Raw genomic sequence first — 12,751 nt, 5'->3', positions numbered from 1 at the left:
TCCAACGAACTCCAACGAAGACTGAAGAAAGTGAGGAACTTACCTGTCGTCGAGCTCTTGGTTCGCTGGATTGGTCAGACGCAAGACGAAGCCTCCTGGGAACCTTACACACAGCTATGCACCGATTACCCACACCTTGTGGGCAAGGTGTTGTGATGGGGGGAGAGTGTTACATGCCGACATCGAAGTGAAGAGAACAAAGGGAGAAAAGTGTTGTGATGAAGTTCAGGACTTTAGGGTTCCTTCAAAAGATGTGTTCCTAAGTTAAGCGTGATCATGCGTGGGCTGGGCTAGTGGATGGGCCATAGCAACGATTAGACGAGGTGGACGTTTGTGGGCCTTGAATGGGCCAAGAAGACCTGATGCATGTTTATTTCCTGCTTTATATTTCCTTCAATCTGTAACCAAATAACATAAGGGTAATTATGTCTTTTTACATTACTAGTATATCTAGCATAGTAACGGCATGAGGAAGCATCCAGAACCTGAAGAATCATTTTGTTATTTCTGTTTTCCATCTATGGAGGAGCTCCCCTCGAATAGAGCATTATCTTTCCCTACTAAATACATATGAAATATTCATCAGATTGTGCATTTTTCCTTAAATTCCTAGTTTGATCTATTACAGAGACATCAAACAACTGAATTTATTGACTATACACCATTCATAATTAAAATCATTGTTACATTAAATGAATAAAACACAAAGTTTCTCATAATAGTATTAAGTTGGACTCAACCCCAAAAACTAAGCCCCAATGCTAACCTCAAAAACTATGCTCCAGTCGCAGTTACTCGTGGTTGATCACATTTATTTATATCACCAGGCCCTATTTAGGGATATGTCTCTAGTAACCTCTTTATCAATCATACCTTTCCTACAATAAAACACATCAATAAGGAAAAAGTAATGTCAATTCACCAATTCATCAATACCAATTACCAAAAGTAACTCAAGGTGTATGAGTAACTTTAGCCATGAGTTTTGTCATAGATGTCTATCTCCTCCCTATTTCAATCTTTAACTTTCTTTTTTGTCTCCCTTCTCTTCTATTTTTTTCTCATGTTCTCTTCGTTCTAGGGGAATAATTGGGTCTCAATCATACTATGTACAAAAAATATATACAAAAAGAGAGCCATTGATGTGCAGTGGATGGCCAGTACACATTACTCATGCCCTTCTGCGAATGGCCACCTTTCGAGTTTGAGCTTCCAAAATAGAGGCAAACTAAATGCCAAAATGGAGGCATCATATGATATATGAGCAATCCTAACAACTAATTAATCTAACCAAACAAGATCAACAAACCGAAGCAAGGGATTGAAGCTAGGGTTATGGGACTTATCCCAAAACCCAGTAAAATCGAAGCTAGGGTTACAAGATAAGAGAAACGGGCAGGCAGAAGGAAAAAAAAGAGGAAGAGAGCCTACTGAGACAGAGACCAAGCAGAGGAGGTGGCAGAATACCTTGGTCTGATGTGGTGCCACGGTGGAAGAGAGAGGGATTGAGTGAGATCAGTTATAGATTTAGAGTGTGTGAGTGAGTAAGTGAGTGAGTGAGTGTGTGTGTGTGAGAGAGAGAGTGAGAGAGTGAGAGAGAGAGAGAGAGAGAGAGAGAGAGAGAGAGAGAGTCACCTTAGAGGCAAGGAGACTACGGTGCGGCAGCAGGCAGTCGCTTGTCGGTGTGAGGAGAGGCAAGTTTATAATTTCACAGAGAAGAGAGACAGAGAGAGAGAGAGAGAGGGTACTGGAGATGACCAAGTGATTTTGGGGTCTTCTCGTCGAGATTTAATCTAAGACTTTTGCGAAGACTTTATTTTTGCCGCGAAAGAAATATAACATACCAATCAGCATCTCGGTTTTGTTCTGCATTAATTGCAGCAATTTTAGTCGCCGAAAAACTCTTAATTCATTTTTCGACGACCACCATGTCGCCACATAACAAAATAACATTGCAAGCCGATCACATTTGCATCGGATTTATTTGCGGCAACAAAAATGTCAGCCGCAAAAACTTGAAATTATGGCAATTTTTCATTCTCTCCAAAATGAAAACGTAGCTACAATAATATATGAGTTTTTACAACTAAATATTAGTCGCCAGAAAATATTTTGGTTGCAAAAACCCAAATTTCTTGTAGTGTATATAAAGTTTATCCACAACATTACATATTTTTATCAATTTTAAATAACTAGTAAGTCTTTTAGAATAAAAACAATTAAGAGTTCACCTTGGCATTGAATATGTCCAGCCTATAATGGTGCACTACTATTATAACTTCTTATTGATAATGGTTTTGACTGTCATAACTTTTACAAATTGGCATCACTATATAATATATATATATATATATATATATTTATATATATATAATATCCCAACAATTTTTTCTCAACCTTTGAATAAGTTGATTAAATTCCTAGCATTCAAAACGTGTTGAAATTTTGTTGTAAACATTGGCAAAGAAGAATATCAACGATTTCCATAACTTCATTTATAAATTTAAAATAAGTATTAATTGACAAAAAAAAAAAATAGTAGAACCCAACCCAACCCAACTGTGTTAGAGCACCGAATTACAAATAACATAGGACTTAAAAATAAAACTGAACCAAATGAAGCCAAAGGATAGTTTGGAATTAACTCCCCAACCTCCAAATACCTACTGCAGATGTGGTAGTTCCAGCAATATATCATATATGTATTATCTCAAAAAAAGAACGTACCTGTGTAGCATGGGAAATATTTTACTAGTCTCAGACTCTTCAAAATTCAATTCTGGGTTTTCCTGTACTTTACTTCTGATTCCCACATCCTCGATCAAATTTTATGTATATGTCTTTATTTCCAACCTCAATAAATAATGAATTCCAAGGCATTTCAGCAAGTATTTTGAAAAAATCTTCTAACCAGAAAATCATGTGCTTGAAACAAATGGCAAAAACCATTAAGAACCCAAAAGTCACTTGGTCAAGAAATACAAGACAACTAGCCAATCACAGCAATCCCACGATAATAAAAATATCTAATTTAATAAAAAATCAAAATAAAAACAACCCTTGTCATAAATGCACTTCATAGGAAAAAAACAAATTGCACTTATATTTTCATAAGTACTAAGATCCTATTAGAAAGCCCATAAGAACATAACCCAAGTAGATGGGATTCGTTCAAGATAAATGAATGGGAAAAGCAAACATATGTACAAAATCTGTCCAATTAAGACCCAACATTATTATCATGCTTTTTAACTCCACTACAACTCCAATATCATTTAATCCCAACACTTCAACACAATCCATCTCCATCCAAACATCATACATTAACACCAAACATCTCAATACAATGCATTTATGTAGCATTTAACAAAGTCAAGCATAATTATGCAATTACAGACCATTTCTACACTCATTGGACAAATACTAATGTAATCAAGGAGTAAATATTGAATCTGTCCATTACATAACTATGATACAAATATGAAATTACTCTTGAAACCCATGAACATACTATTACTAAATCCACAGTCCACTTAAACTCAACATACAACAAACTAACACAATCACATAGCTTCACAATCTCAACCATGGCCTCCCTTGATTCAGGAAATCCAACACCACAACACAACTACACACTCAATCCCATCACTTCACAAATACCATTCACAATCAATAAGCTTATCAACAATAAATAGAACACACATATTCAATCCATCATCCAATTAAATTCAATATGTAACATGACACAAAATACATACACAAACTAAATTCACAGTCCATTTAAACTCAACACACAAAAAACTAACACAACCCCATATCTCAAAATCCCCATGCTCCACCTACAACTCCATTTCAATCCCAACCGTCACAATCACTATATTCAGTCAACAGGCCCATTTCAAAACTTTACAACACGCATATTCAATTTATCATCCACTTAAACTCAATGTACAACAAAGCCAAATAATCACATAGCTTCACAAATTTTAAATCGATACCATAATCATGATTCACAATTTCAAAATCTCCATAATCTCAACCAAGCATACATACACACCATACCCCTTTATCACTTGACATAAGCTAAACCAGCACAATCATATAGCTCCAAAATATCCCAACCTTCACATCACTATTCTTAGTTCATTGAAACTAATACATTCAATATATATATTAATATGCTCATATCATTTATACACCAATCCTAAACACAATCATAAAGATTTATAAGCTTTATTCATGGCTCAATACAATTCCAACCAAGTATAACACAACTTGCCTATGTCCAAGCATTCAAATACAATATCATTTAGTCGAGTGTAATTATTAATCTAAGAGATAGGGAAATATAGGTTATACCAAAATTTAGGAGTAGGCTAGAGGTGGAACCAGAGGTTGCGTGGGCGAGGAGAGAAAACGTTGCTATTGAAATAGAGGGCCCCTCATCCATGGAAGAGAGGGGGTGAAATGGCATGGCACATGGCGGCTGGTGGTGGCTTCCACTAGTGTGTCCGAGTTACAAAAGGGAGGGGCTCTGCCTTGGGGCATCTCCACAAGGGATCACGGCTTCGTGGTTTGTGGATGAAGGAGACATTAGGGCTAGGCGCAACTAGATGGTTCTGTGCGAAAGACAACGGCTGGGTACGGAGGAGATGGAAGCTTCAGTGAGGAAGGGAGCGTGTGATGGTGGCTTGTGGGTGGTGTTCAACGCAAAGGGGCTTGATTGTGGTGTTGTGTGGTGGTGGTTGGCCGTGGCTGGCGTGTTCGTGGTGGCTGATGGCGTGGGTGGCGGCTGAGAGATGGAGAAATTGAGAGAGAGAGAGAGAGAGAGAGAGAGAGAGAGAGAGAGAGAGAGAGAGAGTCTACTACTGTGCGATGGGTGGTCAAAGACTTACCGACATGACGAAACTACTATCGAAGACAGCAGGGACTACGACGACAGAGAGAGAGAGAGAGAGAGGTGGGTGGGGGGGTTCATAGCATATAGGTATCGAGGGGAGAAAAAAGAAAAAAGGAAAAATTATTTAGTACATTTTGAATTTTTCCTCTATTTTCATTTCAATGACATTTTGCGGCGATGGAATCTCGTTGCTAATAATTCAATAGTCATTGCAAATAATCAAATATCCTCAAAATATTTAGCTGCAACTTAATGTCGCTATGAAGGATAGGTTTGTTGGAAGAAACTATTTGTGGCGATATCATTTTCGTCGTAAAAGTAAATGAATCATAAAAATTAGCTTTTTGCGACAAAATTTCTTTCGGTGCAAATAATTCGTCGCAAAAAGTTACTATTTGCTATCAAATAAAACATGCGACAAAAAAGTATTTCCCAAAAATCACTATTTGTTGGCGGAACAAAAAGTAAGAACTAGCGGCACTTTTTTATTAGTAAAAATTGAATCATAAAAATTAACTTTTTGCGACAAAATTTCTTTCGGTGCAAATAATTCGTCGCAAAAGGTAACTATTTGCTACCAAATATAACTTGCGAGAAAAAATTCTGTCCCAAAAACCACTATTTATTGTAGTGATACTTTAATTTATAAAATTTAAATTTTAAGATTTATCTTCTAAAATAAAATAAAATTATGCCGTCATATAATAGAGTTATTCTGTCAATTACAAATATGAGATGACAAACGCAGAGACGAAATTTTCATATGTTTGAATTTTAAAGGTGTTTTTGTTGTAATGCTCCGAACTGAGTATATAGAAAGAATATTATAAATGAGAATTTGGAATAAATTCTTAAGCTTTAATATAATTTATTGGACTTCTGTTGAAATATTGACTTGTCTTTTTAAAATAGAAAATGATGGCCGTATCACTCTAAATGTATGTGCTCATTCGTATATTTTATTTTATTTTATTAATTTTTTTAATAATTAAAGAAGTGGCTATTAATAAATTTGTATTTATATATTTTTTTTCTTAGTGGTTAAGGATATTTAAAAAAAAAAAAGCAAAAAAAAAAAAAAGTAAAACATTCCATATACATTCATAGACGTCGGATCCAGCAACCTTTGACAAGGAGTTTTTTTTTTTTTTATATAAGAGCCGGAAACCACCTGTCCATTAGCGGCCCCGTCCCAATTTTATTAATCAACCTCACTTATGGCGGAGGAAAACCGTGGTAACAAAACTGACACTCAGGATACAGACCATCCCTTGTATCTAAACCAAAACCCAAAAACAAAGTACAAAACCAACTAAAAGACAGACCCATACTGGTAAAACGAAAACTGGAAAGAAAACAAAACCTACTTAAACCCGCAAAACAAAACCGAACGTCGAGCCATGCGAGAAGACACTCCCGCACGGAACGAAACATCTCCGCTCATAACGAAACTCAGAAACAAACCCAAAACTCATCTATCTCTTCCGCCTAACAGAAGGTAAACCCCATTTATCAACTCTAAGCAACCCCCGAAACAGAGGAGAAACATCCCCCATGCTCTGCCAAACCCCATCACCATCAATTGCCCCTCTTTTAGCTAACCAATCCGCAACCCCATTTCCTTCCCTATGAATATGCATAAACCGTAAATCCATATTAATACTCTGAAATAACAATTCCTCCCAATAGTCCTCCAAATACCAGCTACCACAACGTTTATTATCTAACCATGCCAGAACCACTTTCGAATCCATTTCAACATCTACTGCACTAAAATTCAAATTCTTACAATGTTTAATACCCTCCACTAGAGCTCTCAACTCCGCATAATTACCAGTACCATGACCAATGCTTTTTGAAAATGCTAACAACAGATTCCCATGTGAATCCCGGATCACACCTCCTGCCCCTACCACACTTGGATTCCCAAGACTGCTTCCATCCGTATTGAGCTTCACACGACCTGTCTCCGGCTTAGACCAAGCTATGTAATCATTTTTCTGTTTTTTGATTGGAAGTTGCTGTAAATTAAAGCACTTAAGAATGTAGAGGTCAGTCGTATTAAATCTCTTAGGCTTTGAAAACCCTTGACAAATAATGCCCACCCACTGTTTGATAGATTGCCACAAAACTTGACCAGTTTCAGATTTCCCTTCCATACGGGATTTACATCTCCTTGTCCATAGCCTCCACGAGATCACAGTAGGTAAAATACCCAAAATGACTCCAGAATGCGTTGCATTAGCAGCTCTCCTAAACCAACTTAGACATGTTTCATACCAAGTCCTTCCAAGAGGTAGCCCAAGCATAACTCCAATTTTCTTCCAGACTTCGGCAGCCACTTCACCAGCAAATAGAACATGGTTTAAGTCCTCATAATTTCCTTGAATGCAACAATTACATCTCGAAACTAAAGGAATACCAATTCTTCGAATTTTATCATCCACAGCTAAAGCTCCATGCCAAGAAAACTTTAGACATTTTGCATGAACATTTCTTTATAAAATTACGATGGACGTTCGAACGATAAATTACTTTCCTTCGAACAACCCACCAATTTTTCCCTCAACTGCGAGTAATTATTTCACTAGGTATGCAATTTGTCGTCCTTAAGTATAGCGTTCGAACAGAAAGCATGTTTCAAAATTTTTTTGAGATGAAATCAGAATTTTATCCTTAAATCTTACATTTTGGGACGATTTTAATTTTGTTCTAAAGAAAAATCGTCCCAAAAGCTCACAATTGTTGTAGTGATTGGTGTGCATATTTGGAGTACACATTTTCGAGTTAATCTAAATACAATCCCCAAATGGGAATTGCTAATGCAAGTCTAATTATATTTAAAAAACTATAATAATTTTTTTAAAATAATATTTTTTCTCATTTTACTTTCATTTATCAATGATACTGTACATGCACTCTCACTTAAGATTACAAATAGAATTTTTCTTTTCATATTGACCTGTCTTTTGCGGCCAACGTTAGTAGTGCTCCAATTACTATTTTTAGAATCTGATTCAGCTTCATGATCACCAACAAATCATAGACGTCAGATCCAGTAGAAGAATGAGCCTTTTCTTTTACTACCTCAGAATAATTTTATGAACTATTTAGAGAAAGATGATCTAGATTCAATGAATAACCCAGCAAACTCAGTGATCATCAAGTAAATATATCTCAGTGATCTGATCACTAACGCACCAGTACATATAATATTATTCATGTCAATTGTATGAATATGTACTTCTCTGAATGACCCGCGAAGCCTCTGTCTCTCATCATCATGTGCACTACACGCCGCACGAGTCAGTGGAAAATTGAAAGCTTATTATATATACGTAGTTGATGACGATGGGAAATAGAACCAAAGCGAAACGTTGGATACAGCAAAATATAAATACCCTTGCACTTCCCAACGAAGCTTTAACTCACCCTTCAACTCCGGCCTGCCTCCCCTTTCCTCTCTCTCTCTCTCTACTTAAAACTCAACTGCCCGATCCAGTTTCCAACTCCAAACTAATAAACAAGCGACAAGACAGGTGAAGAAAGATTCTTGATCTTCTTCTAGGACTCAGCTAGTTGCTCGTTTGGAAAAACTGTACGTCATCTATGGCAGTGGAACGCGCTTGTAAGGCATTGCATGGGCTGAAGCCGGCCATGTTAATGGTTGTGGTTCAGCTTAGCTTTGCTGGGGTGAATGTGTTCTACAAACTGGCCGTAAATGATGGAATGAGCTTGAGGGTTATCGTTACCTATCGCCTCATTTTCGCTGCTGCTGTTGTTGTCCCTCTCGCTCTCGTTTTTGAAAGGTATGTGTATATTATATATATATATATATATATATATATGTATGCATGTATGAATAAATTGACTCTCTTTAATTAATGTTCTTTTCTGTTGCAATCCATCGACGTGATAATATAATTCCATCCTAGCTCATAGATTAATGCAGGGCCATGCGGGAAGTTTAAAAAAAAATCCAGAAGTTGATATTCCATTAGACATGCACGCGCGCGCGCGCGCGCGCACACATATATATATATATATATATATATATAAACAGAAAAAAAGGAAGATTGTACAAAATCTGAGTAATTAATTATTCCATCTGCGTTTGCATCTAAATTTACATCTAAATTTACACATGCCAATGGCAGGAATAGTAGGCCAAAGTTGACATGGATAGTACTCTTCCAAGCATTTCTTTGCGGGCTATTAGGGTAAGTTGCATGCATTTTATTTTACCAATTGGTTCGGATCTATTTGATTTTCAGCTGCATGCATATACATATAAAGGGATCGCGCGTGTTAATGATACCCTAATTACAGGGGATCATTATTTCAAAATTTATATATTGAAAGCTTAGCCTTGACATCAGCAACATTCGCATCAGCCATCATGAACTTAGTTCCTGCCATTACCTTCATCCTGGCCGTCTCTTTCGGGTAGGATACCTCTCTGTCCCTCTCTCTCTCTCTCTCTCTCTCTCTCTCTCTCTCTCTCTCTCTCTCTCTCTCTCTCTCTCTCTCTCTCTCTCTCTCTCTCTCTCTCTCTCTCTCTCTGTGCAGTCTGTAGTAAAATATCCATGCACCTCATGAGTAAACTTGTCAAAAATTTAATAACTTTAATGTAGGTAGATAAATTAAATAGCTCTTTTGGTTTTTGTTTTCTACAACAAATTTAAGCATTAGTTTTTGTCAATATGTTAGCCTGCATCTTGCTAAAAAATCCGGTGATTAATTAGAGCTTGTACGTGATATAATTCTTTATTTTTGAATAGGTTGGAGAGGCTGAGTCTAGGGACAATTGCAGGAAAGGCTAAAGTGTTGGGAACATTAATGGGAATAGGTGGGGCTATGCTTCTCACCTTCTACAGAGGGGCAGAAATTAACATATGGTCTACTCATGTTGATCTATTGCATCACGGCCAACATCAAACCGGAGGACACTCGGTAGCATCCCCAGAATCCGAAAATCTTCTTTTGGGTTTTATATTGGCTCTAGGAAGTTGTTTCTTGTTTGCCTCCTGGTTAATAATTCAGGTGACTATATAAAAAATATTGCTGTTTTTTTTTATCAAAAAAATTTCAGGACACTTTTGCTCATAATTCCCACTTTGTATAAATTACTGATGATTAATTGCTCTTAAACAGACTAAAATGAGTGAGAGATATCCATGTCACTACTCGTCCGCAGCTCTGATGTGTGTGATGGGAGCTATTCAATCTGCTGTCTTTGCCTTATGCACGGAGAGTGATTGGAGCCAATGGAAGTTGGGCTGGGATATCAGGCTTCTTACAGTCTCTTACTCGGTACTATATATCCTCATGAATTCAAAAAGAAAAAACAGAAGAGATCAATACCAGGCTAGCTAGCAGATACAAGTCTGGGTGTGTAAGGCTTGAACGCACAAACTCTTGACTTAATTGGGTGTGCAGGGAATCGTAGGAACAGGACTTGTGGCGACTTTGATTGCGTGGTGCGTGAGCATGAGAGGTCCTTTATATGTCTCCATCTTCTACCCTGTGATGCTTGTTGCAGTTGCCATCATGGGGTCTTTACTCCTGGACGAGAAGTTGCACCTTGGAACGTACGTTTTTATATATATATATTGACTCTTAACCTAATATTACTATATATCTGCATGCACAGAGATTCCTAGCTAAGTTCTATTCTCTACTTTGACATATATATATATATATATATATATATATATATATTCAATTAGTCTGATTTTGCATTTTTTTTTTATAAAAAATGACAGAATATTAGGATCTTTGCTGATTGTGTGCGGGTTATACGCGGTTTTGTGGGGAAAAAGGGAAGAGACGAGGAAGAAAACACAAGTGACCAGTACATTAGTGTTATTCATAATAAAATTAATTAAATAATATAGAATATAGAGTCAAAATTCAGAATACTTCTACTTTGATACTATATAAAATATTCAGCACTTACTCCAAAAAAATAAAAATATATATAATAGATAAATTTATTTTTGTATTATCTCTTTACACCTAACCAAAGCTTAACATACTTAACCAAAGCTTCTCAGCTGATCAACATTACCCGACAAATAAAAATCATGCAGCCAATTATTATAATAAAAATATATTCACAATTTAACATACCATATCAAATCATATCAATTTATAAATTTATTTTTATAAGATATTTTTGTATCTAAAACAATTCTCAATTCCAAATCCAAAGCACATCAGCATGAGCAATAGAGACCACAAGGAATATCATTAATTATCACTAAACTGAAAGAACTTTTTTTGTAGGCTCATATATATGTTGGTTTTTTTTTTACTCATCGTTTAAATATAGATACCATTAATCTCCTGGATATTTATTATATGATAATTTTATTAACTCCGAGATTCTCTTATAAAAACAAAATAAAAATAACTTCAAAATCAAAACTAGAGTAAACAATTTAAAATAAGTTAGGACAACTGTTATTTAATATATAATTACTTTCGTTAATTTTTTATTAAATAAATATACTGCACGTAAGAGCAATAAATATGAGATTAGCTACAAATATGATTGGGCCACACGCACGTTATACGTACACTTGTCTATAAAAAATTTTGTAATTTTATTTTTGGTACGTACATTATTTCATCTAATTATATATATATATATATATATATATAAATATATATTCATGATTATTCCAAGACTCCAACGGCCTGCATTATGTGTGTGTTATGTGACTCCAAATGGGGGAAAAAAAATAATGGTCCAGTTTTTGTGTGAATTATTTATATTCCTTTAATTTTGACCATTTCAAATTTCTCAGCTCAATTTGATCAATAAGATGAAACAGATTTATTAGTAGCTATAGTAGGCTCAGAATTAATAACGCTTAACAATTTATTGTAATATATATATATATATATATTCGAATTTATACTTTATATCGTTTATAATTTTATACGAATTTATTATTTTAATCGATTTATATCATTCAATAATTAATTATAATTTTTTTATTTATAAATAATTAATAAATAAATTGGACCAAGCTCAAATTTCATTGAGCTAGCCGAAGTCAAATGAAGTTCTTAAAAAATTAAAACGAAAACTGTAAGACCTCGTTTGTTTTCACAGATGAGATGAGTTGAAATTAAAATTAAAAGTTGAATAAAATATTGTTAGAATATATTTTTTTAATATTTTTTTTTTTTTAGGATTTGAAAAAGTTGTTTTATTTTGTATAAAAATTTAAAAAAATTCTGCAAGGCCTTAACCTTGACAACATTCCTATCAACGAGGCAGTCTTTGTGTTTAGTTGCGACTTGGGAAGGAAGGAGATTCCTGACACTTTCCCGGGTCCGGTCGTGCCCGAGCTTGTCGCTCTAGAGCCAAGTGATCCCGCTCCTGACGCTCCTGATATTGGTACTGAGACTTGACGTCGCCATGTCCTAGCTCTCCCGTGTTGCTGCAACTCTTTTGTTTTGTTCTTCCCTGTCTTTTCTTTTTGCCTAAATGTATGTACCTATATATTGTCACCCAACGACTTGTATACAACTTTAATTAATGAAAGTATTTCACACTTTTGTTGTACCAAGTTGCCCATTATGTTTTCTTTTCGTGCATTCTCTCTTTTTTTTTTTTTTTTTGTGGCAAGCCTGGGGGGAATTTGTCGCAGGAAATCGTAGGATTCCTAACTACCTTTCTGGCTGCCCGTTTATTCTTTTGCGCTACGTTCGATTGCCCTTGTTGGATAGTCATCCTCCCGAGACCTCTATGCAATTTTACTTTGCCTTTTCTCTTTCTGTCACACATAGCTGTTTTTAGTTGTATGTTGTTGTGATGAGCCGCCTTACGTTGCATCT

General features: G+C 35.7%; 1 protein-coding gene across 1 annotated transcript; it reads left to right on the top strand.

The window, feature by feature from the left end:
* Nucleotides 1-8,410: 8,410 nt before the first annotated feature.
* Nucleotides 8,411-12,325, top strand: LOC109003479 (WAT1-related protein At1g25270-like). Its single transcript, XM_018981620.2, has 8 exons — nucleotides 8,411-8,709; nucleotides 9,058-9,120; nucleotides 9,230-9,346; nucleotides 9,682-9,943; nucleotides 10,055-10,213; nucleotides 10,340-10,491; nucleotides 10,666-10,754; nucleotides 12,156-12,325. Exons 1-8 carry the CDS (start codon nucleotides 8,510-8,512, stop codon nucleotides 12,323-12,325), a joined length of 1,212 nt encoding a protein of 403 aa, XP_018837165.2. The 5' UTR covers nucleotides 8,411-8,509.
* The last annotated feature ends 426 nt before the right edge of the window (nucleotides 12,326-12,751 follow it).

Source organism: Juglans regia, chromosome 11 (genome assembly GCF_001411555.2).
Source record: "Juglans regia cultivar Chandler chromosome 11, Walnut 2.0, whole genome shotgun sequence".
NCBI lineage: Eukaryota > Viridiplantae > Streptophyta > Magnoliopsida > Fagales > Juglandaceae > Juglans > Juglans regia.
Note: the sequence above shows the minus strand (reverse complement) of the source record. Positions and strands in the feature narration are given on the sequence as shown.

Coding starts and splice junctions, on each gene's coding strand:
- LOC109003479 (XM_018981620.2), top strand. CDS start 8,510: ATGGCAGTGGAACGCGCTTGTAAGGCATTGCATGGGCTGAAGCCGGCC. Junction 8,710..9,057: donor CTCGCTCTCGTTTTTGAAAG/GTATGTGTATAT, acceptor TGCCAATGGCAG/GAATAGTAGGCCAAAGTTGA. Junction 10,755..12,155: donor GAAGAAAACACAAGTGACCA/GTACATTAGTGT, acceptor AAATTCTGCAAG/GCCTTAACCTTGACAACATT.